Below are 24,679 nucleotides of genomic sequence, written 5' to 3'. Positions count from 1 at the left end.
GCTAGCCCCTCTTAGGAATTGTTTGATCAAAGGCTGTGAAAATGAGCAGAAATAGCAGAGGCATGAATTTTTATACAGGAGAAAGAAAGAGAGACCACTGTGTAGTAGGGTCAGCTAAGTAATCCAGAATGTGAGGGATGGAGGGCTGTGCGGTATTGGCGCCCTTAGCCTGTATCCAGGTGCAGAACCTTTTCCATTTATCTGCATAAGACTTTCTGGTGCTAGGATGTCTGGCCTCACGGATAACATCCAGAACCTATTTACTGAGGATGGCAGATTGGTTCAGGGTTAGGGAATAAGCCAAGCTTCCAAACTGACTGTCTGCAATTGGGGATGCATGAATTTCCCTTCCCTCTGGGTCAGGTGGTTTGGAATCTGAGGAAGATGCCATGGAGGCAGTGGGGACAGGTAGCGCAGCAAGAGGTACCAGTGTTATCAGGGCCAGTCTGGAGCTATAAGAATGGTCCTTGGTTTTCCCTCTCATTTTGAGCAGTACCCTGGGGATGAGAGGTGGGGGAGTAAAGGCATAGACTGATACACTGACCCAGGAAAAGGACAGGGCATCCACTTTTCTAAGCCATGCAGTGATGCTCCCTGGTGCAGAATTTGCCGAGCTGATGGTTGGTGCGGGAGGCAAAGAGGTCAACCTTCAGGGTTCCCCATTTCAGAGTTATTAGGGTGAAGGTACTTCTGTTGAGTTGATACTCGTGTGAGTCCAGAAGGTTTCTGCTTAATTGGTCTGCCAGGGAGCTGAGAGAGCCTGGTAGGCATTGTGCTAACAAGTGTAGTTGCATGGAAGAGGCTGTGAGCCAAAGGGTCATGGCTAGCCTGCATAGAGGGTAGGAGTGAGTCCCTCACTGCTTGTTGATGTACCACATGACAGTGGTGTTGGCTGTTTTGATTACAAGAACCCCTGGAGAAAGAAGGGGTTTGAAAGCTATCAAGGCATGCTGTACAGCCATCATCTTTTTTACTGATGTGCAGAGGGATTTGCTGTGGGCTCCACTGGCCCTGTATGCACCTGCCGTCCAGGTGTGCACCCCAAGCGTAGTCAGACATCTTTGGCGAGGGTCTGGGTGGCACCCCAAGCGTAGTCATACATCTTTGGTGAGGGTCTGGGTGGCAGAGGGTGGGGAGAAGGGCAATCCCTTCTTGTGGGAACATGCTGTTGTCCACCAAAGAAATTCCTTCCTGAGGCAAGGAATTATAGGTAGAAGAGTTTCCAGGTCTTGACAGTGTTGAGAAGAAAGGCTCTTTAGGTACCACTGAAGTTTCTTCATATGCAGTCTGGCATATGGAATGAGTAGTATGCAAGATGCCATGAACCCCAGAGCTTGCAGGATCTTACTTGCAGATAGGTGGGGCCTGGTGGCTAGTTGAGAGAAGAATGCTGTCAGGAAAATATTTTTCTCTGGTGTAAGGTATGCCATCTGGGATGCTGTGTCCAGACTTGCTCCCAGGAAAATTATCCTCTGGGTGGGCACCTGTTTGGATTTCTCTACGTTGACTGTGCACCCTAGGGAGGTTAATAGGGTCTTTACAAAGTCCAGGTGCTTGAGCAGCTTTTTACTGGCTGCCTGCCTGAATAAAGCAGTCATTTAAGTATGGGTAAATTTGAATATTTCTTTGTCTGCAAAAGGCAATGTCCGGAGCCAGACATTTTGTGAAAACTCTGGGAGCAGTAGAAAAGCCAAAGGGAAATGCAGAGAACTGAAAGTGTTGAAATCCTGCCCTGAAGCGGAGATATTTCCTGCATGATTCCCTGAAGCGGAGATATTTCCTGCATGATTCCCCGACATTAATGTGGAGATGTGCCTCTTTTAGATTTAGGGTGGCTAGCCAAGCATCCTTGGAGAGCAAGGGTAGCAGCTGCTGAAAGGTGAGCATTTTGAATTTTGGGATCACCAGAAAGGAGTTTAGAATGGATAGATCGAGGATGGGGCGCCAGGTGCCCTCTTTTCTGGGCACCAGAAAAAGTCTGGAGTAGAAGCCTTAGCCTATCTGTTCTGCTGGAACGTGCTCTACTGCCCTCAGACAGCATGTAAAGGATGTGCTTTTGAGCCACTGCCCACTGATTTGCTAGTAGATCTGGGAATCCTTTTGGGGTTGGAAGGGTGTGGAAAGAAAATTTGCACCCCTGAGACAAAATGTTCAGAACCCATTGGTCCTTGGTAATGTTGGCCCAGGTGCTTGAGTGAAAGGAGAGTTTGCCTCCTAAGGGTAAGTGAAGATGGGCAGAGAGGGGGGGTGGAGGAGATGAGTCATTGTGAGTTCTTGCCATAAGGGGGTGGCTTAGAACCCCCCTGCTTTTGAAGTGGAGGTAGTCCACTGCTTAGATCTCTGCATTGCCTGCTGTCTGGGGGGAGAGGGGGTCTGTTTCCATGAAGCCTAGACTGGGTCGGTTTACTCGGAGCAGGAAAGGATCAGTGCTTGGAAGGACAATGCCTGCGGAACCTAGGGAGCCGGACCTGTAAGAAATCCTTAACTGTTTGCATAGATTTTGCTTTTTGTCCCCATCGGTTTTAAGACCGCTTCTGCCTTAGTGCCATATAAGTTATTTGTGTAAGGGGGCATCCAACAATTTAGATTTGACATGGTCTAGCAGGGGTTGTTCCTTTAGCCATGCATGTCTTCTAATGACAGATCTAGTGACTGCTGCCCTGCAAGAACTTCTAGGGAGTCAAAACCACAGTGCAGTGTGTTTAAGTTACTTGACTTGCAGAATGCATTAAGTCTTGTAAATCTTTAGATTCTGCCCAAGCAGGAAAATACATTTTTTGTTTAAGGAGTTCCAAGGTATGTTGCTAAAATTTCAGCATATGAAACTGACAATTTAGTGCCCTGATAGCAAGAGTAGCTGAGGTGTATACTTTTTTACCCCATCTATCCAATGCTCGGGAATCCCTGTCTGAGGGGGCGGGATTCTTAGCAGAGGTTGCTTTTATCCCTATTGGCCCTTGAGAAATGACCTCAGGGTCAGCTGTTGGATTTTTAAACAGATATTTGTGAGAGTCATGGACTCTATAGTACCCGTCTGGTTTTCTGGGAGCAGGAGGTAGGGTGTCAGGAGTTAAGCTGGATTCAAGGAAAACATCCTCCACAACATCCAGCACTGGGGGAATGGCCAAGGGTCTGTGTTGCGGAAAGTACAGTTTTGTACCTAAGATAAATGTAGATGTTCGAGTACTAATACAGCTGCAGTCATAACAGATGGGTTCTCCTGCCTTCAGGCGGGTCCCCGGTCGGCCGAATTCCAAAGTCTAGGTCCGGCGTCGGTTGCTGTCGCTTTCTTTCCTGACGTCAGTGAGGCAGGAGTATACAAGACAAAGCCGACGCCATTTTCTTCAGTCTTTCTTGCCCCAGATGTCAGGTGCCCCCAGTAGGAAGGCAATACATAAATTATATTTATATACATGCAATGCAATATAATCAAAAATCAGTAGTTGCAAGCAAATATACCATAGAAGGATAACCCAATCAGGTTGTATGAAGAGAGGTTCGGCCCTAGGCCTTTACCAAGAGGGGAAGGAGGGAGGGAAACCTGTACTGCAGCTGTATTAGCAATCAAACATCTACATTTATGGTAGGTACAAAACTGTACTATGTTCATCGTGCATACAGCTGCAGTAATCACAGATGGGTAGAATCCCAAAGCTACGCACAGGGTGGTAGGCACTAGGTGGAACTGGGATGAGCCAGAATGCCCTGCAACACAGCAGTGGCAAAGCCTGCTCTAGTTTTGGAATATAAAGGCAGGTGGTAGTGTTTTGTGAAGGTATGCACAGAACTCAAGTGGCTGCCTCCAAAATATCTTTGGTAGGAACTCCTCTGAGGAAGGCTGTAGAGGTAGCTGTGGCCCTGGTGGAGTGGGATCTGATGCCTGTAGGGACAGATTTTCCATGATAGGAGTAACAAAACCTTATGCAGTGGCCTATCCATTTTGAAATTGTCTGTTTGGTAACTGGCTTCCCTTGAGCTCCTACAGCATAGGACACAAAAAGTTGTTCTGATTTCCTGAAAGGCTTTGTTCTGTCCAAATAATAACGTAGCTGTCTATGGATGTCTAAGGAGTGTAGCAGCCTTTCCCCTTTGTTTTGAGGATTGGGGTAAAAGGTAGGTAAGTGTATGGCTTGATTTAAAGCTACCCTAGATACCACTTTAGGCATAAATGACGGGTTGGTTCGAAGGGAAACCCTGTCCTGATGGAAAATGAGAAAGGGCTGCACAGCCATGAGGGCATGTAGTTCCGAAACCCTACGAGCTGAGGTAATGGCCAGAAGGAAAGCTGTTCTCCAGGACAAATATTGCAAATCTGTTGAGGCAGCTGGTTCAAAGGGAGGCAATGTTAATTTTTCTAGAATGTAATTAAGATCCCAGGCTGGCACTGGTTGTTTCCTTGGTGGTCTTATATTCTTACCCCTCTGAGGAACTGTCTTAAGAGTGGGTGAGAGAATACGGGTGGATCAGTGTTGAATTCTGCAGAAATGGCTGAGGCATGGATTTTTATGGAGGAAAATGAAAGTCCACTGTTCAGCAGCTCAGCTAGATACTGTAATACCCGAGGCAAATTCAGTTTTCTAGGGTCCTGGCCTTTTTTCTAATTCCAAGAGCAAAACAGTTTCCATTTTGCGGAGTAAGTCTTTCTAGTAGATGGCCTTCTGGCCTCCAAAATGACATCCTGCACCTCTTTGGGGAGTAGGGTCTGTTGTGGTGTTAAGGAATTTTCCATGCAGCGAGATTGAGTGTTTTCAGCTGACTGTGAAGAGTTTTGTAGCTGTGCTGAGTCAGAAGAGGCATTAGAGGTAGGGGCCAGGGAGGAGTATGTGTTAGGCTCCTCAGGAGTGGGTACCAGTGTTGTCTTGGCCAGTCTGGAGCAATCAGTATCATCTTCGGTCTGTCTGCTCTTGCTTTCAAGAGCACCTTGGGCAGAAGAGGCAGAGGTGGGAAAGCGTAAACTGTCCATGCTGTCCAACTGAATGAAAGGGCGTCCACTCTCCAGGCCTTTGGATGAAAGGTCCTTGAACAGAACTTTTCCAATTGATGATTCCTGTGGGAGACGGAGAGATCTATGTCTGGCCTCCCCCATGCTTGGATTATCTTTGTAAACACTTGAGGATGCAACTTCCATTCGTGTAGATCTGTCATATTTCTGCTTAGATTGTCTGCCAGCGTGTTTTCCAAGCCTGGCAAGTACTGTGCTTGAAGTTCAATTTGCCATTCCAGAGCCAAGTTCCAAAGTGTCATGGCTAGTCTGCACAGGGGGTATGAATGTGTTCCTCCTTGTTTGTTTATGTACCACATTACTGTGGTGTTGTCTGTTCTTATCAATAATTGTCCTGGATGCAGGAGGTCCTTGAAAGCTGTAATTGCATTTATCACTGCTAGCATTTCTTTTTGATTGATGTGAAGGTGCTTTTCCTTTTGGGACCATTTGCCCTGAATGCACCTGTCTGTCATGTCGCCCCAGGCGTAATCTGAGGCGTCTGTTGTGATGACTTGATTTGCTTGAGGCTTGCAGAATGGGAGACCTGTGTTTGTTTGACATGCTTGGGCCCACCATAGAAATTCCTTTTGCAAACATGGAATTACTGGTATTATTGTTTCCAAACTGTGGCTGTGTTGAGACCATAGGTTTTTTAGGTACCATTGAAGTTTCCTCATATGCAACTTTGCACATGGGATTAAAAGAATGCAAGATGCCATGAAGCCCAGAGCCTGCAGGATTTTCCTTGCAGTAAGCCTGGTACAATTTGCTAGTGTTTTGAAGTACTGAGTTAGTTGCCCCTGTTTTTCTGGCATAAGATAGGCCATCTGGGTGTTTTGTGTCCAAGTTGGCACCCAGGAAAGTTATTTTCTGAGATGGTGTTAGCCTGGATTTCTCTTTGTTGATTGTGTATCCCAGAGAATTCAGTAACCGTGTTGCATAAGCCAGATGTTCTAGAAGTATGTGCTTGCTGTCCGCTTGGATCAGGCAGTCGTCCAAATAAGGGTAAATTTGTATCCCTTGAAGTCTGCAGTAGGCAATTACTGATGCCAAGCATTTCGTGAATACTCTGGGCGCAGTAGATAAGCCAAAGGGCAATGCAGAGAATTGATAGTGGATTGAACCTGCAAGAAATCTGAGGTATCTTCTGCAGCTTTGTCTGATGGGGACATGCAGGTATGCCTCCTTGAGGTCCAATGTTACCAGCCAAAACTCCTTGCCCAGCATGGGAAGAAGCTGCTGTAATGTGAGCATCTTGAATTTTGGTACGAGTAAGAATGTGTTTCGGATGGATAAGTCCAAAATGGGTCTCCAGTCGGTTCCTTTCCTTGGTACCAGAAATAGCCTGGAATAAAAACCTTGACCTTGTTCCTGAGTAGGTACCTCTTGAATAGCTTTCATGTCTATGAGCTTAGAAATTTGAAGTTGTGCCTCTGCCCTTTGATTGTGTGGCAGGTTTGGCATGCCTCTCATTTTTGGGAGAGTGTGAAAATGAAATCTATAGCCTCTGTTTATAACGTCCAGGATCCATTTGTCTGTTGTGACAATATGCCAAATTTCTTGTAAATAATGCCAGCTTTCCTGCCAAGGGTGCTGCCAGCTGAGACTTGCTTGGCATGGAAAGGAGGAAGTCATTGGGTTTGTTGCCTGTATTGTTGTGCACTGTCTTCGCCACCTCTTGGTGCTGGAGTTTGCCATTGCCTGCCTCTATATGATCCTTGTGATTGCCCTCTGCCCCTTGTGCGCCTGTATCTACCTCTTTGGGGCTTGTCCGTGGCTGGAAAGGACCAGTTTTTTGAAGGCCAATTTCTGCTAAAACGTAATGGTTGAACCTGTAGAAAAGCTTTGACAGTTTGCAAAGATTTGGCTTTTTCTTATTTTCCGTAGTATCTCCTCAGCATTAGTACCAAATAGCACATCCTTTTGTAAAGGAGCATCTAGTAATTTAGCTTTCACATGATCAGGCAAGATTTGTTCCCTAAGCCATGCATGTCTACCAATGACTGATCCTGTAACAGCAGCTCTACTTGAGGCCTCTAGGGCATCATAGCCACATTGTAAGGTGTGTTTACCCACTTGTTCTGCACTATGCATCATATCCTGCAACTCATTCAAATCTGGTTGTTCAGGTTGAGACATTTTATTTCTTAATTGTGATAACAGAAACTGCTGATATTTAAGCATATGAAACTGACAATTTAAGGCCCTCATGGCTAGGGTGGCCGAGGTATATACCTTTTTTCCCCACCTTTCTACGGATCTTGACTCTCTTTCGGAAGGTAGTGGATTCTTAGCAGTAGAGGCCTTCATTCCCTTGGGGCCTTGAGAAATGGTTTCAGGGTCAGCATCATGGCTTTTGTAAAGAAATTGGTGAGAGTTAGGAACTCTGTAGTACCTATCAGGCTTGACTGGGGCAGGAGGCAGGAATCCGGATTAAGGCAAGCCTCCGAATAAACATCATCAAGTACGTCCAAGACAGGAGGTATCGCCAGAGGTCTGTGTTGAGGTAACAAAAGAAATTCCCTAAGTCTTTTCTTGGAATCAGAAAAGTCTTGGCCTTCCCAATGGAAGTGTTCCCTCAAGGTGTGCAAGGTTTCCCCAAAAGAAAAATCCTCAGGAGGAGATACAGAAGGAATGGACTGCTCTGCATCAGAATCTTCAAATGGGGAGTAAGAGTGTTCCTCTACATCAGAATGTTCTGAAAAAATGGAGCCCTGATCAGAAGAGGGAGAATCTTCCTCCACTCTGGGTCTCTTGTCTGGAGGGGGTTGGGAACCCCTGATAAGAGTAATTAAATCCTCAGCCATTTTAAGCATCTGCTTTTTAGGCATGGGGGCTGGGGATGGGCCCTGTGCAGCAGGCCTCTTGGGATGCCTGGCTGATTTGGACTTAGTAAAGGCCTTAATGGAAAAGGAAGATGAGGGTCTAAAGACACCATGGGTGGAAGTGGACCTGTCCACATTAGGAGGCTCAACGCTCATAGTGGCTTTGGTGGTTGTATTCTGGGTAAGGGCCGAGGTTCCTGCGGTCTCGGTTACAGAAGACACCGCCAAAGAAGTGTCGTCAGTAGTCAGGGACTGCATAGGCGTCTCGCTGAGAACCGGACCACGTGTAGCCGGTTTTGGCGTGGTGTCTGTGGGGACCGCGGACTTCGCGTGTCGGTCCTTGTGGTTTTTGGACAAAACGGTAGTCGGAGTCTCCGACGACATTTTATAATCAAAGGCTTTACCAAAAAAGTGTTGGGCGAACTCCGCCCGATGCTTAATAGTGCGTTTATTGAAAGTAGCACAAAAGCGACAGCCCGAGACATCGTGGTCTGGGCCTAAACAAGGTATGCAGAGAGAATGGAAATCCTTATGCGGTATGTGCTTCCCACAAGAAATACAATTGTTAACTTTTTCTGACATCGGTCTGAGGCAAGAAAAGTTTCTAACGGGTACTTAGCTTTAATGAAGACTTCGGTTTCCAATTTTTCGTAAATTCAGGAGCTGGCCGACCGGCATTTGCGAACTGCTTTTGCTTCGGGCACCGCGCGGCAAAAAAGACTGAAGAAAATGGCGTTGGCTGTGTCTTATATACCCCTGCCTCACTGACGTCAGGAAAGAAAGCGACAGTAACCGACGCCGGACCTAGACTTTGGAATTCGGCCGACCGAGGACCCGCCTGATGGCAGAAAACCCATCTGTGATTACTGCAGCTATATGCACGATGAACATCTAGGAGGAGCCAAAATGCCCTGCAAGACTGCAGTGGCAAAGCCTGCTCTAGATTTGGAGTATAATGGTAGGTTGTAGTGCTTGGAGAAGGTATGCACAGAACTCCAAGTGGCTGCTTCCAAAATATCCTTGGTAGGAACTCCTCTGAGGAAGGCTGCAGAGGTGGCCGTGGCCCTGGTGGAATGAGTTCTAATGCCTGTAGGTACAGTTTTGCCATGAAAGGAATAGCAAAAGCGTATGCAGTGGGCTATCCATTTTGAGATTGTCTGTTTGGAAATTGGCTTTCCTTGAGCTCCTACCGCATAGGCCACAAAGAGCTGTTCTGATTTTCTGAAAGGCTTTGTTCTGTCCAAATAATAATGCAGTTGTCTGTGGATGTCCAAGGAATGTAGTAATCTCTACCCTTTGTTTTGAGGATTAGGATAAAAAGTAGGTAAATGTATGGCCTGATTTAAAGCTACCCTGGATACCACTTTAGGCATAAAGGACGGGTTGGTTCATAAGGAAACTCTGTCCTGATGGAAGATGATAAAAGGCTGGACAGCCGTGAGAGCCTGTAGTTCTGAAACTCTACGAGCTGAAGTGATAGCCAGAAGGAAAGCGGTTTTCCAGGACAAATGTTGCAAATCTGATGAGGCAGCTCGCTCAAAGGGAGGCAAGGTCAGTTTCTCCAGAATGAAATTAAGATCCCAAGCAGGTATTGGTTGTTTCTTTGGAGGTCTTAAATTCTTAGCCCCTCTGAGGAGCTGTGTTACGAGAGGGTGAGAGAATAAAGGTGGATCAGTGTTGTATTCTGCAGAAATGGCTGAGGCATGGAATTTGATGGAGGAGAATGAAAGTCCACTGCTTAGCAGTTCAGCCAAATATTGTAGTATTTGAGGTAAATTCAGTTTTCCAGGATCCTGGCCCTTTTTCTCATTCCAGACACAAAAACGTTTCCATTTTGCGGAGTAAGCTTTTCTAGTTGATGGCCTTCTGGCCTCCAAAATGACATCCTGCACCTCCTTGGAGAGTAGGGCCTGCTGTGATGCTAAGGAATCTTCCATGCGGCTAGATTGAGTGTTCTTAGCTGGCTGTGAAGAGTTTTGAAGCTGTGCTGAGTCAGAAGAAGAGGCATTAGAGGGAGGGCCCATGGTGGGGAATGAGTCCGGCTCCTCAGGAGTGGGTACCAGTGTTGCCTTGGCCAGTCCGGAGCAATGAGAATTATCTTTGGTCGGTCTGCTCTGATTTTCAATAGAATTTTGGGCAGCAGAGGAAGAGGTGGGAAGGCATAAACTGTCATTGATGTCCAACTGAAAGAGAGAGCGTCCACTCTCCAGGCCTTTGGATGGAAAATCCTTGAGCAGAATTTTGTCAATTGATGATTTTGTGTGAGGCAAAGAGATCTATGCCTGGCCTTCCCCATTCTTGGATTATTTCTGTAAAAACCTTTGGATGCAATTTCCATTAGTGTGGATCTGTCATATTCCTGCTTAGGTTGTCTGCCAGCGTGTTTTCCTTGCCTGGCAAGTACTGTGCTTGTAGTTCCATTTGTAAGTCCATGGCCATGTTTCAAAGTGACATGGCCAGTCTGCATAGGGGGTATGAATGTGTTCCTCCCTGTTTGTTTATGTACCACATAACTGTGGTGTTGTCCATTCTTATCAATAGTTGACCCGGTTGTAGAAGGTCCTTGAAAGCTACAATAGCATTTATTACTGCTAGCATTTCTTTTTGATTGATGTGAAGGTGCTTTTCTTTTTGGGACCATTTGCCCTGAATGCACCGATCCGTCATGTGCGCCCCCCAGGCGTAGTCCGAGGCGTCTGTTGTGATGACTTGATTTGCTTGAGGCTTGCTGAATGGAAGACCTGTGTTTGTTTGACATGATTGAGCCCACCACAGAAATTCCTTTTGCAGACGTGGAATTAGTGGTATTATTGTTTCCAAACTGTGGCTGTGTTGAGACCATATGTTTTTCAGGTACCATTGTAGTTTCCTCACATGCAGCTTTGCACATGGGATTAGTAAGATGCATGATGCCATGAATCCCAGAGCCTGCAGGATTTTCCTTGCAGTCAGCCTGGTGCAATTTGCTAGTGTTCTGAAGTATTGAATTAGTTGCCCCTGCTTCTCTGGCGTGAGGTAGGCCATCTGGGTGTATGTGTCCAAATTGGCACCCAGGAAAATTATCTTCCGAGAGGGTATTAGCCTTGATTTCTTTTTGTTGACTGTGTATCCTAGAGAGTTCAACAACATTATTACATAAGCCAGATGTTTCAGAAGAATGTGCTTGCTGTCCGCTTGGATCAGGCAGTCGTCCAAATAGGGGTATATTTGTATCCCTTGAAGTCTGCAATAGGCAATTACTGATGCCAGGCATTTCGTGAATACTCTGGGCGCAGTAGATAAACCAAAGGGCAATGCAGAGAATTGATAATGGGTTGAACCTGCAAGAAATCTGAGGTACCTTCTGCAATTTGGTCTGATTGGGACATGCAGGTATGCCTCCTTGAGGTCCAATGTTACCAGCCAAGACTCCTTGCCCAGCATGGGAAGAAGTTGCTGTAGAGTGAGCATCTTGAATTTTGGTACAAGTAGAAATGTGTTTAGGATGGATAGGTCCAAAATAGGTCTCCAATCTTTTCCCTTCCTTGGCACCAGAAATAGCCTGGAATAAAAACCTTGACCTTGTTCGTGCGCAGGTACCTCTTGAATAGCTTTCATGTTTATGAGATCTGTAATTTGCCTTTGTGCCTCTGCCCTTTGATTGTGGCAGGTTTGGCATGCCTCTCATTTTTGGAAGGGTGTGAAAATGGAATTTATAGCCTCTGTTATAATGTCCACGATCCATTTGTCCTTTGTGACAACATGCCAATTTTTTGAAAATAATGCCAGCTTTCCTCCTAAGGGGGCTGCCATTTGAGACTTGGTTGGCATGCAAAGGGAAAAGTCACTGGGTTTGCTTTCTGAAAGATTGCGAGTTATCCTCACCACCTCTTTGTTTAGGAGTTTGCCATTGTCTGCCTCTAAACGATCCTTGGGTTTGTCCTCTGCCCCTTGGGCGCCTGTATCTGCCTCTTTGGGGGTCTGTCCGTGGCAGGAAAGGACCAGTTTTTGGAAGGCCAATTTCTACTAAAACGTGGGGGTTGTACCTGTAGAATTTTTTTCACAGTTTGCATTAATTTAGCCTTTTCCTCCATTTTCCTTAATACCTCCTCAGCATTAGCACCAAATAGTACATCCTTTTGAAGAGGGGTGTCTAGTAATTTAGCTTTGACATGATCAGGCAAGGCTTGTTCCTTGAGCCAGGCATGCCTACGTATGACTGATCCTGTAACAGCAGCTCTGCATGAGGCCACTAGAGCATCAAAACCACATTGTAAGGTATGCTTACCCACTTGTTCTGCACTATGCATCAAATCGTGCAACTCCTTCAAGTCTGGTTGTTCAGGTTGTGACATTTTACTTTTCAATTGTGATAACAAAAACTGTTGGTATTTTAGCATATGAAACTGACAGTTTAAGGCCCTCATGGATAAGGTAACCGAGGTATATACCTTTTTTCCCCACCTTTCTAAGGATCTGGAGTCTCTCTCGGAAGGTAATGGATTTTTAGCAATGGAGGCCTTAACTCCCTTGGGGCCCTGTGAGATGGTTTCTGGGTTAGCAGCATGGCTTTTGTATAGAAATTGGTGCGAGTCAGGAACCCTGTAGTACCTGTCAGGCTTAACTGGAGCTGGAGGTAGAGAGTCCGGGTTAAGGCAAGCCTCCGAGTAAACATCATCTAGGATGTCCAAGACAGGAGGTATAGCCAGAGGCCTGTGCTGAGGTAGCAAGAGAAATTCCCTGAGCCTTTTCTTGGAATCTGAATAATCTTGGCCTTCCCAGTGGAAGCGTTCCCTTAAGGTATGCAAAGTTTCCCCAAATGAGTAATCCTCTGGGGGGGATACAGAAGGGATGGATTCCTCCGCATCAGAGTCTTCAAAAGGGGAATAAGAATGTTCCTGATCATCAGAGTGCTCTGAAATAATGGAGCCCTGATCAGAGGAGGGGGAATCTTCCTCCACTCTGGGCCTTTTGTCCGGTGGGGGCTGAGAACCTCTGATAAGAGTAATTAAATCCTCAGCCATTTTAAGCATCTGTTTCTTCGGCATGGGGCCTGGAGATGGGCCCTGTGCAGCTGGCCTCAGAGTGCATGGTTGCTTTAGACTTAGTGAAAGCCTTGATGGAGAAAGAAGAGGAAGGTCTGAAGACACCTTGAGTGGAGGTGGACCTGTCCACATTCTGAGTTTCAATGCTGAGAGTGGCTTCGGTATCTGTAGTCGGGGTGTGGGCCGAAGAGCCTGCAACCTCGAGCACAGGAGACACCGTCAAAGAAGTGTCGTCGGTAGTCAGGGGCTGCGTAGGTGCCTCGCTGAGAACCGGGCCACGTGTAGTCGGCTTTGGCGTGGTGTCGGTAGAGGCCGCGGACCTCGTGTGTCAGTCCTTATCTTTGTGTTTTTAAGACAAAAACAGAGTCGGAGTATCCGACGACATAGTATAGTTAAATGCTTTCCCAAAATAATGCTGGGCGAACTCCGCCCGACGCTTAATAGTGCATTTGTTGAATGTAGCACAAAAGCGACAAACCGAGACGTCGTGGTCTGTGCCTAAACAAGGTATACAGAGGGAATGGAAATCCTTATGCGGTATTTGCTTCCCACAAGAAATACAATTATTAACTTTGTCTGACATCGGTCTGAGGCAAGAAAAGTTTCCCCAACGGGGTACTTAGCTTTTAAGAAGACTTCGGTTTCCAAATTTTCGTAATCTCAGGAGATGGCCGACCGGCACTTGTGAACTGCTTCTGCTTTGGGCACCGCGCGGCAAGAAAGACTGAAGAAAATGGCGTCGGCTGGTTCCTTTATACCCCTGTCGCACTGACATCAGGGAAGAAGCGACGACAACCTACGCCGGACCTAGACTTTGGAATTCAGCCAACCGAGGACCCGCCTGACGGCAGGAGAACCCATCTGTTATGACTGCAGCTGTATGCACGATGAACATCAGCTAGGAATTCCCAGAGTCTTTTTTTTAGACTGAGGGTAGTCCTGACTCTCCCATTGGAAATGTTCCCTTAAAGTATGCAGGGTTTCCCCAAAGGAAAAATTCTCTGAGGGAGAGGCTGAAGGAATGGAGTCCTCTGCATTAGGATCCTCATACCTGGAGAGAGGGTTGCATGTCTTCATAGTCAGATGCATCAGATTCACCTGACTCTTGTTCAGACAAAACTACAGGGGACAGATCTCTTTTCCTTTTTGAGGGGGTAGCTTTGCTTCCCCCTGATCAGCATGATAAGGTCTTCCGCCATTTTAAGCATTTGAGACTGAGGCAAGGCAGCAGGCGCCTGAGAGTGGGTCGTCGGTTTCTTGGGTGTGGTTTGAACTCTGGGCCTAAGAAACTCTGTCATTTTTGAAAAAACGGTAGTCGGCGAAAAAAAGACATCTGTTTGTGTCAAGATTCGGTAGTGCAAAGGACTTCCTCGGAAGCTAGTGCCTGCTCAGCGGCTCCAGACCCATTTCAAGGTAGAGAGGACTGCAGGATCCTTAGTCGAAGAGGAGTTTTTCGGTAGCGGCCTGCAAATCAAGTGAAGTGGGCATCAGGGACTGCAAAAGCACCTCACTCAGTACAGGGGGGCTGTCGACTAGCTTAACGGAAGCATCGTCGGTAGGTTTGGACCTGTGAGGCTTGTCTCTGTCTTATCTTTACGTTTTTTCAGATCATCTGCTGTTGGATGGCTTACAGAAGCCATATTGGAATTAGGGGACTGTAAACGAAAATATCTGGCTACAATAAGGGCCCAACGACAGATAATTTTGGCATTGAAAAAACCACAGAAGCAACAACGGGGGACGTCGTGGTCTGGGCCTAAACAAGTGATGCAGTAAGAGTGGAAGTCTTGGTGTGGTATTTGCTTCCCACAAGCAAGACAATTATTAACTGTTTCTGACATCGGTTAGTGCAGGAAAAAGGATCCCCAACGGAGTACTTAGCTTTAGAAGACTTCAACTTCAATTCGGAGACGAAAACTCAGGTAGTGGCCAACCGGCACTCGTGCAAACTGCTTCTGCTTCGGGCTCCACTGCAAGACAGACTGATGTAATGGCATCAGCTGCCTTACTTTATACCACTGATGACCTGAAGTCAGTCCTCAAGCTACAGCAACTGACGCAGAAATACTAAGTCTCTGGTATTCGGGCTGGCCAAGGGCTACCCTGGCAGGGATAACCCAAATGTGATGACTGCAACAGTGAAACACGGGGAACATCTGCCTCTTGCTTTCAAACATAGCCTACTCTCCCAAAGAACACACAACGCTATGGAAACCTCTGATCCCTAACCCTAAAACTCATCCATATTTGTGCATACCTCTGATGTCCTACTGTGATGAAAACATGATCACAGATAATATATTTCAATCTGCTGCTGTTAAAAATACAACCACAATCAATGACTTTCATAGAAACCACCTTAACTGCCTTCTGATTTTACACAGCATGACTCCTACAAATAATAAAATAGCCACTTACTACTTATCCTTTCCTTTTGACTAATTATAGTGAGGGTGAAATGCATAAAGGCCAGAACACTATTTCAATTTGCTTCTCCCGGACAAACTCCCACCCTCCAATCATACCAATGATTACTTAAGAGTGAACCTACAATGTCCTTTACCTTCAGACACAGCCTACCTTTCCTATACCTACAAAAGACAGCCACCTCCTGTGTAGCTCTCTATTAGACTGTGATGAAAGAGAAAATGTCCACAAATACATATTTCAACTTGCTGCTTGCAAACATATATGGATGGCACTCACCCTCAACATGCCACATCAAATAGATTTTCACTCTGATCATTTAAGTTTCATTTACTTTCGTACACTGACTGCCTCCCTTCAAAAGACCTCCAGGTTTGGTGACCACCTTCAATGTGTGATCACAAATAAAAATTAAAGAAATAATGGCCACACTGATGCATTCAACTCACTGGTGGCCTTCACATCCTGATCACCACAATAAATAAACAAATGTATTATTGTTGTGGGCAGGGAGTACTTTTACCACTACCCAAACACATTTCCAGTGTCTTGCCAGTATTTATAAATACAAACACACCTTCAACCGAAATAATGTTCCTGAGGAATGGAGAATTTGCCTGTCAATTTCTAATGTCTATAGTAAAATGGCAGAATTCACTTCATAGGCACAGACAAAGGATGCTCAGAGTAATGTATTAAACAAGATAAGATCCAACTAGCCATATCTTTATTGATATGAGTGTAGTGGTGTTGAGTAAGAAGTGACACAAAAGTATAGTAACATTAATTCTGATAGCAGCATAATCTGAAAGTATCCTATTTTTCTTACTGATGTAATTAACCTACCAGTATTCTGATGATTTTTGTTTTTTTATATTTTACTTCAAAAACGACACTCTCACAGATAAACACTACCCAAAGAAAAACAAGACTTAGATGTAGGAAAAGGCTGAATGGAGGTAAGTGGGGGCCAGAATGATCACAAAAATCACACTAAATGCACTGTTACTATAGTACATTTTAGGCAGAAGACTGGAATGAGCATATCAAATGACAGCTGCCACTTAAGACAAAAATGAGTATATATTTTTCAACTTTTTGCAGGCTTGGCTTTCCATTACTCTTTGATGCACAGTTCCAGAACAGGGTTTCAACTGAATAAGGTGACAACTAATCTGGTATCTCCTGGTAAACAAACTGCAGCTCCATTCCTTATTACTAAAATTTACTTAACCTTGAACGTCTACGTTCTGTATGGCGGTCTGTTTCTTCAGGCCCATCCTTTTTTGCTACACTTCTTGGTCGACTCTTAAGCAGTGTATCAATGTTTTTCTGTACTGGTACAGGAATTCTTGGAAATAATGTAGAAAACCATTCAAGCTTGGTAAGAAAAGATCGAAGCATCTCCCCAATGGTCATTACACAGCCGCCTCCTGCTTTCACATCCATTTCCTTAATAAAACAAACAAAAAAAAAAACATTTAAATTTAGCTTTCCCACTACAATTTATTTTTCTTACAAACTCATTCAGAAAATTAAAAAAATAAAATAAAATAAAAAACAGTCTGCAATTTTAATGTAACATTATACCGTATTACTATTGTTAGACCTTATTCTGAATTATTAATTAAAATGTTTTGTTAAAAAGAGACTATAACCAACAGTATTTTCTTAAAGTAAATGTTAAATACGTATAAATACTAGCATGCAAATACAGTGACCAGCTATCAGGTCATAATGTGACCCTGGCTAAACAAGTCAATATGTGAAATTTTACATATTTCAATTTACAGGGTAGATCCCACTGAGCCTATGGCCCTTATTCAGGAAAGACCCAATATAACTCTTACACTAAGTTAAAGTCTTTGGTCTAACTTGCTACCATGTTTCAAATTAGTATCTGAAATAAAAATACTATTCAAGGTTATAAAAATGATTTGTGAAAGCAATAGCAAACCAACTGCCATGAAGCAGTGAGGTTTCAAAATTTATAAATGCATACAATTAAAACAAAAAATAATTGGAAAATGCATAATCCAAGATGCCCATCGTCTCTCAAAAGGGTCATTACCGCATGAATGCCTTCTTGTTATGCCCGCTCACAGCTCAGGACAAGTTAGTCAGCTATTGTCAGTCCCAAACCTATAGCGCAAGCACACAAGGAAAAGTAACATATGTTAACCATACAGAAAGCAAAAAGTAAAACCACTTCCACTCACATATTAACCAAAATTAAGTAATGCACAATGATCTAAATAAAGTGCGGATTTGCTTAAAATGCAGATTTACAAAACATTTTCATTTAATCTCATACACTGTAAAAATCAATGTTGGTAGACAGGCATGAAACACTGCACTCTAGGTTTAAACAGAACAAACACCATGAAGTCCATTATTCAAACTTTTGGACTATATCAATGCGGAATTGCTGTTGGTAAAAAATTAAACTGAAATCCAATCTTTAAATGTTTACGCGGACTTCAAACCATTAGACACCAATTAATGTGCAATACATAATAAAATTAGTTTTAGGCAATGTCAAACTTCATTTCTTGCTTTTAGTATTAAGTAGCAACACCAGGGTTTCATAATGGTGCAAAGGGTAGTGTCACCTCCTCACAGCAAAGGGTTCACCAGCTCGGTTCTCTGCTGAAGTCCCTTTTGTGCAGAGTCTGCATGTCCTCCCTGTGCTCAAGCTGGTTTCCCAGTGTGTTCCAGTTTCCTCCCACATTCTAAAGATGCACATTAATTACATTGAGGACTCGAACTTGTCTGTAGGTAGGAGTACATGCATGTATGGAAGAAAGAACTCACTACCTACTTCCGTTTCCCCCTTTTGCCTTGAAAACTTCACAGACAGCAATGACTGCCCATAGTATAACTCTAGAAAACAACTGCAACTTGTAAGAGGGAGCCAACAAGTGCAAGAGCGCCAAAGCAGTCGCTGCATTAAGCCACATATGGGAAACAGTTGTATTTACAGAAAAATCAGTTAAAATTAATTGAAACCATACAAAGGAACCAAACTTGCTAAATAATTTTATAAGTTCACATGGGGGAGTATACACATCTACAACACGGATGGTGCCATTTTTCCTGGAAAAGTGGATCAAAATCCAAGCAGAGTAGCACATACCACAAAAACATATGAACAGTGTGTGGAAAGCAAATACTACAGATTATAATTTACAAACTTTTGTAACAAACATAAAAATTACACAGAACACACCACATTAAAACTATAAAACCTACAACAAATGATTTCTAATTAAGGTGTATAAAACCTTGAACAAATAATTCCCTAGTCAAATTAGTACATACTCAGCCACCAGTTTTAAACACATCTGCCTAACTACAGTTTAAAAAACACTGCTAAACCTCAATTTTGTCTCGTCTTGACAACCCAATAAAGAAATATATGAACAAAAAAGTGAGTATTTGTGTACTGTGGAAGAAGTGTGTGTGTGCGCGCGCGCGCGTGTGTGTGTGTGGGTTCAGTCGTACTACAATAAATTTATGGGGGCAGACACATTAGCAGCTTATCAGATGACTTAGGAGGGGGAATGAGCCTTACAGTTTTCTCTAACACTCATACTAAGGGGCAACATACCACACAGTAGCTGGGACTTGGTGTCTTTCTAAAAATGTGGACCTAACCTCTCAACCCACTAGTCTGCCACTAAATATTGAGTAAAGTACAGCTGTGTACACTTACCATAAATGTAGATGTTTAAGTGTATTCACTGTTGCAGTCATCACTTTTGGGTTATCTGCTTGCAGTAGCCCTCAGTTGGCCTGATTAACAAAGTCTTGGGTCCTGCGTCAATTGCTGTCCCTTCTTCCATGATGTCAGGTCATCAGGGGCATCATGCAGCCGACGCCATTACATCAGTTTTTCTTGCCCCAGATGTCAGATGCCCGCTTAATGGGAAGCAATTAAATCTATAAATATACAAGGTTATATCTCCAACAAAAAAAAAAAAAAAAACAAATATACCAAAAAGCTTTTGCAGATAGCAAAGGAAAGTAGAGGTATATCCAAAAAAAAAAAAGGGGGGGGGGGGCTGGAGGGTAACCAGGACTGCAACCCTCTAACATCTACATTTCTGGTACGTGTACACAACTGTACTATGTTCGTGTTTCACTGCTGCAGTCATCACTTTTGGGTAGATTCCCAAAGCTATGGTTGGGAGGAGGAATTTAAATAGAATTAGGATTAGCTAAAAGGCCCTGCAAAATTGCAGTGGCAAAGCCAGCTCTGGATTTAGAGAAAATTGGCATATGGTAATGCTTGGTGAAAGTATGTACAGAACTCCAGGTAGCAGCTTCTAGGATGTCCCTGGTAGGGCCGCCTCTGAGAAAGGCTGTAGAGGTAGATGAAGCCCTGGTAGAATGGGGTCTGATCCCCTGTGGGATAGGTTTTCCATGGTGTTTGTAGCAGAAATGAATGCAATGGCCTATCCGTTTGGAAATGGCTTGCTTTGAAATAGCCTTCTCCTCTGTCCCTGCAGCAAATGCCACAAGCAGCCACAAGCAGATGATCAGATTTCCTTTGAGGTTTAATTCTAAGTAGAATCCAAGTTGTCTGTGCACGTCTAAGGAGTGCAGAATCCATTCCCCTTTGTTCTGTGGATTACGAAAGAAGGTTGGCAAATGAATGGACTGAATAAGGGCCACACTGGGAAACCACCTTGGGCATGAAGGATCGGTCCTGAGGGACACCCTCTCCGCATGAAAGATGACGAAAGGCTCCACTGCCATGAGGGCCTGTAATTCAGATACCCTTCTTGCTGAAGTGATTGCTAAAAGGAAAGCTGTTTTCCAAGAAAGGAATTTCAAGTCTGCAGTGGCAGCTGGCTCGAAAGGAAGAAGGGTGAACTTTTCCAATACAAAGTTGAGGTCCCAGGCTGGAGTAGGAGCTCTCCTGGGTGGTTGTAGATTTTTGGCCCCTCTGAGGAACTGCTTAAGCAGTGGATGAGAGAAGAGGGGTGGTTCTGTGTTATAATGAGCTGAGATGGCTGAGGCGTGAATTTTGATGAAGACAGGCCCTTGTGAAGAATCTCAGTTAAGTATTGCAAAATCTGAGGTAAATTAGGCACTGTTGTGATCATCCCTTGAGCTTGGTTCCAGGCACAGAATCTTTTCCATTTTTCCGCGCAAGACTTTCAGGTACTAGGCTTCCTTGCCTCTAAAATGATATCCATCACTGGTTTACTGAGGGATGGTAAAGGAGAAGTTATGTAATTAGCCAGGCTGCTAGACTCAGTGTTTGAAGTTGAGGGTGTAGAATTTGGTTCTCCTGCTGAGACAGAGTAGGAATCTGAGGCAGGTGCCATGGGGCCCACAGTGACACACTGCGCAAGAGGGGGTTACCAGTGTTGGCGTGGCCAGTCTGGTGCAATCAAAATAGTCCTTGGTTTGTCTTGTTTGATCTTTAGTAGTATTTTGGATAGCAGAGGCAGAAGAGGAAAAGCATAAACTGATAGCATCCACTTTCCAAGCTTGTTTGTTGGGAGTCCTTGTGCAGAATTTGTTCAACTGATGATTTTGGGGGGAGGCGAACAAGTCTATATCTGGGCTCCCCCATTTGCTTGTCAACATGTTGAAAATCGTTGGTTTCAGTTTCCACTAGTGTGGGTCCATGGGGTTTCTGCTTAGTCCGTCTGCCAGTGTATTTAGTTTTCCAGGCAGGAATTGAGCTTGTAAATGTACTTGATAGCTCAGGCCTGTGTTCCACAAAGCCATGGCTAGTCTGCAGAGGGGGTAAGAATGTGTACCCCCCCCCCACTTGTTTATGTACCGGTGTTGTCCAAATTGTTCTGGAATAATGTGGTCCTTGAAGGCTGTCAGAGCATTCTGTACAGCTAACATTTCTTTTTGATTGATATGCAGGTGCATTTGACTTGGGTTCCATTTGCCCTGAATGCACTTCCCTGCCAGGTGGGCCCCCAGTGCATAGTCTGATGAGTCTGTTAAGGTTTGGGCGGCAGGGGGTAGTGTGAATGGTAGTCCACTATTTTGGTGGCAGGCTTCTGCCCACCAAAGGAACTCTAGGCTTAGGCAAGGTATGATAGGAATCATTGCTTCTACATCCTGTGAATGTTGACACCATAGGCTTTTGAGATACCATTGCAGTTTCCTCATATGCAGCATTGCATATGGAATTAGAAGAATGCAGGAGGCCATGAACCCTGAGGCTAGCAGTATTTGCCTTGCAGACAACTGGGTTTTTGTGGCCACTTTTTTGAAGTAGGTTGTCAAAAGAATCCGTTTCTCTGGCGCAAGGAACGCCATCTGGGACATTGTATGCAAGCTTGCTCCCAGGAATATAATTTGTTGACACGGTACCAGGTATGACTTCTTTTTGTTTATGGTGGACCCCAGACAAGTCAGTACTCTTTGAACAAAGGCCAGATGATTCAAAAGTATGTCCTGGCTTTCTGCCTGAATTAGACAATCGTCCAGATATGGGTAAATTTGAATATTTCTTTGCCTGCAGAATGCAATGACTGGAGCTAGGCACTTTGTGAATACCCTGGGCGCAGTAGATAAGCCAAAGGGCAGTGCAGAGAACTGACAGTGCATGTAGCCTGCTTTGAAGCGCAAGTATCTTCTGCAAGACTCCCCAATAGGGATGTGCAGCTATGCTTCTTTTAAATCTAGTGTTGCCAACCATGCATCTTTGCCTAGCATAGGAAGCAGCTGGTGAAGAGTCAGCATCTTGAATTTTGGAATCACCAGAAAGGTATTTAGAGTAGAAAGGTCCAGGATAGTATGCCATGTATTGCCTTTTCTGGATACCAGGAAAAGTCTTGAATAGAACCCTTGTCTCTTTTCCGCTTCTGGTACCAACTGAATAGCCCCCATGCTTAAGAGAGAGAGTACTTGATTTTGGGCCTCTGCCCACTGATTTGGGGGTAGATCTGGCCACCCGCTTGGTGTTTGGTAAGGTGTGGAAGTGGAATCTGTATCCTTGGGACACTATTAAAAAACATTTGTCCTGGGTAATGAGTTCCCAGTTTTTGGCCTGCAGACCAATCTTTCTGCCTAAAAGAGCATTCAGTTGGGAAGTGCTTGGAAGTTTTAGAAGCAAGTCATTGAAACTGTTTTCCATAGGGGAGTCTTACTACTCCCTGATTTGGGTGCGGAAACCCCCCACTGCTTAGTCTTGTGTGTCCCCTGGGACTGAAACCTGGGGTTTCTGCTATGTCTGGGTTTGGCTTGAGAAGATCTTGAAGAGGCTGGAAAGGACCAATTCTTAGAGGGCCAAGTGCCTACTAAATCTAGGAGGTTGAACTTGTAAGAAATCTTTAACAGTTTGCATAGATTTAGCTTAATCTTCCATCTTTTTAAGAACTTCCTCAGCCTTGTTGCCAAAGAAGCAGTCCTGATTTAAGGGAGCATCCAACAATTTAGCTTTAACATGATCAGGTAATGCCTTCAGAGCACAGAACCAGTAACAGCAGCCCTGCAAGAGGCCTCTAAAGACTCAAATCCACATTGCAAAGTATGTTTTCCAACCTGCTCAGCAGAATGCATTAAATCCTGTAATTCTTTATTTTCTGCACAGTCAGGAATCAACATAATTTTCTGTTTAAGCAATCCAATAACACGTTGATACTTAAACATATGAAACTGGCAGTTTAAAGCCCTAATGGCCAAGGTTGCAGAAATGTAAGCCTTCTTACCCCATCTTTCCAGCGCCCTGGTGTCTCTATCAGAAGGGGTAGGATTTTTAGCAGTAGATGCCTTAAAGCCCTTGGGTCCCTGTGAAATAGTCTCTGGATCTGCAATAGGATTTTTAAAAAGGAACATGTGCGAGTCAGGGACCCTGTAATATCTGTCAGGTTTTCTGGGAGCAGGAGGCAAAGAATCAGGGGCCAAACTAGATTCTGAAAAAGCATCATCAACAATGTCTAGTACAGGAGGAATAGCTAAAGGCCTATTGCTGAGGCAGGAGTAAGAAATCCCTAAGCCTCTTTTTTGAATCAGAAAAATCCTGGCTTTCCCAGTGGAAATGCTCCCTTAGAGTAGGTAAGGTTTCATCAAAAGAAAAATCCTCCAGAGGGGAAGCAGAGGGAATAGAGTCCTCTGCATCAAAATCCTCGTAAACAGATAAGGGCAAATCCAGATCATTAGAAGAATCAGAAAAGTCAGAATCCTGGTCAGAAAATTCATAAACAACTTCAGTCCTAGGTCTCTTAGAAGGGGGAGGCTGGCTTCCCCCGATTAGAGTTATAAGATCTTCAGCCATTTTTATCATTTGTTTTTTAGGCACAGAAGTCTGAGCATGCGGCCTGGGCGTCTTTTTTTTTTTTTTTGGGCATGGTACGAGATTTAGGCCTAAAGGAAGAAGGAGGTGTCGGTTTAATATGCAAGTCCGTAGGCCTGAACACACCCTCAGAAGTCTATGCCTGCACAGCGGCTCCGGACCCATCCAAGGTAGAGACATCTGCAGGTTCCATAGTTGAAGCATCTCGCGGCATACAGGACTCCGAATGGGTCTCAGTAGAGGCCTGCAAATCAGATGTAGCGGGTATCATGGGCTGCGAAAGTGCCTCACTGAGTACCGGCGAACTGGCGACTGGCTTAGGAGAAGTGTCATCGGCAGTTTTGGACCTCAGCTGCATGTCTCCGTCTTTATCCTTGCGTTTTTTTTCGGAATCCCGGTAGTCGGATGGCTAACCGACGACATTTCTGGATAATTAAACAGAGAACCGAAATATTTAGAGGTGAAAATATACAGTCAACGGATAGTGCACTGATTAAATAAAGCACAAAACCGACGGCACGGTACGTCGTGGTCAGGGCCTAGGCAAGGAATACAGTACGAATGAAAATCTTTATGAGGTATTTGCTTTCCACAATTAATGCAATTATTAACTTTTACTGACATCGCTAAGGAGCAAGAAAAAGTTTCCCCAATGGGGTACTTAGTTGAAGACTTCAGTTCTGAAACTCAAAAACGAAAATTTCAGGAGTTGGCCAACCGGCACTTGCCAAAGTACAGTTGTGTACCTACCATAAATGTAGATGTTAGAGTGTATTCACTGTTGCAGTCATTACACTTGGGTTATCCTGCTGGCAGGCTACCCGCAGTTGGCCTGAATTCCAAAGTCTAGGTCCGGCGTCGGTTGCTGTCGCCTCTTCCCTGACGTCAGTGCACCAGGGGTAAAAAAGATGCAGCCGATGCCATTTTCTTCAGTTTTTCTTGCCTCAGATGTCAGGTGCCCCCAAATTGAAAGGCTGAAAATTATGTCAATAAGTATGCATGCACAAAAATAACATTTCCTTCATCTAAAAGCAAATACACCACATAGGTTGTATAGGATAGAGAAGTACAGATAAGTCCCAGCAAAGAAAAGGGGGATGGTGGGTGGGTAACCTGGACTGTAACAGTGAATACACTCGAACATCTA

At 44.5% G+C, this 24,679-nt stretch overlaps 1 protein-coding gene across 1 annotated transcript in view; it reads right to left on the bottom strand.

The window, feature by feature from the left end:
• The window catches only part of PRPF38B (pre-mRNA processing factor 38B), a 582,581-nt gene that overhangs the window by 202,177 nt on the left and 355,725 nt on the right, over nucleotides 1-24,679 (bottom strand). The window contains exon 5 of the mRNA XM_044086066.1: nucleotides 16,495-16,712. Coding sequence (XP_043942001.1) covers nucleotides 16,495-16,712 — 218 coding nt within the window. The remainder of the gene's footprint in view (nucleotides 1-16,494; nucleotides 16,713-24,679) is intronic.

This window comes from Protopterus annectens, chromosome 10.part0 (genome assembly GCF_019279795.1).
Source record: "Protopterus annectens isolate FY-2018-M chromosome 10.part0, PAN1.0, whole genome shotgun sequence".
NCBI classification, from domain to species: domain Eukaryota; kingdom Metazoa; phylum Chordata; order Ceratodontiformes; family Protopteridae; genus Protopterus; species Protopterus annectens.
Note: the sequence above shows the minus strand (reverse complement) of the source record. Positions and strands in the feature narration are given on the sequence as shown.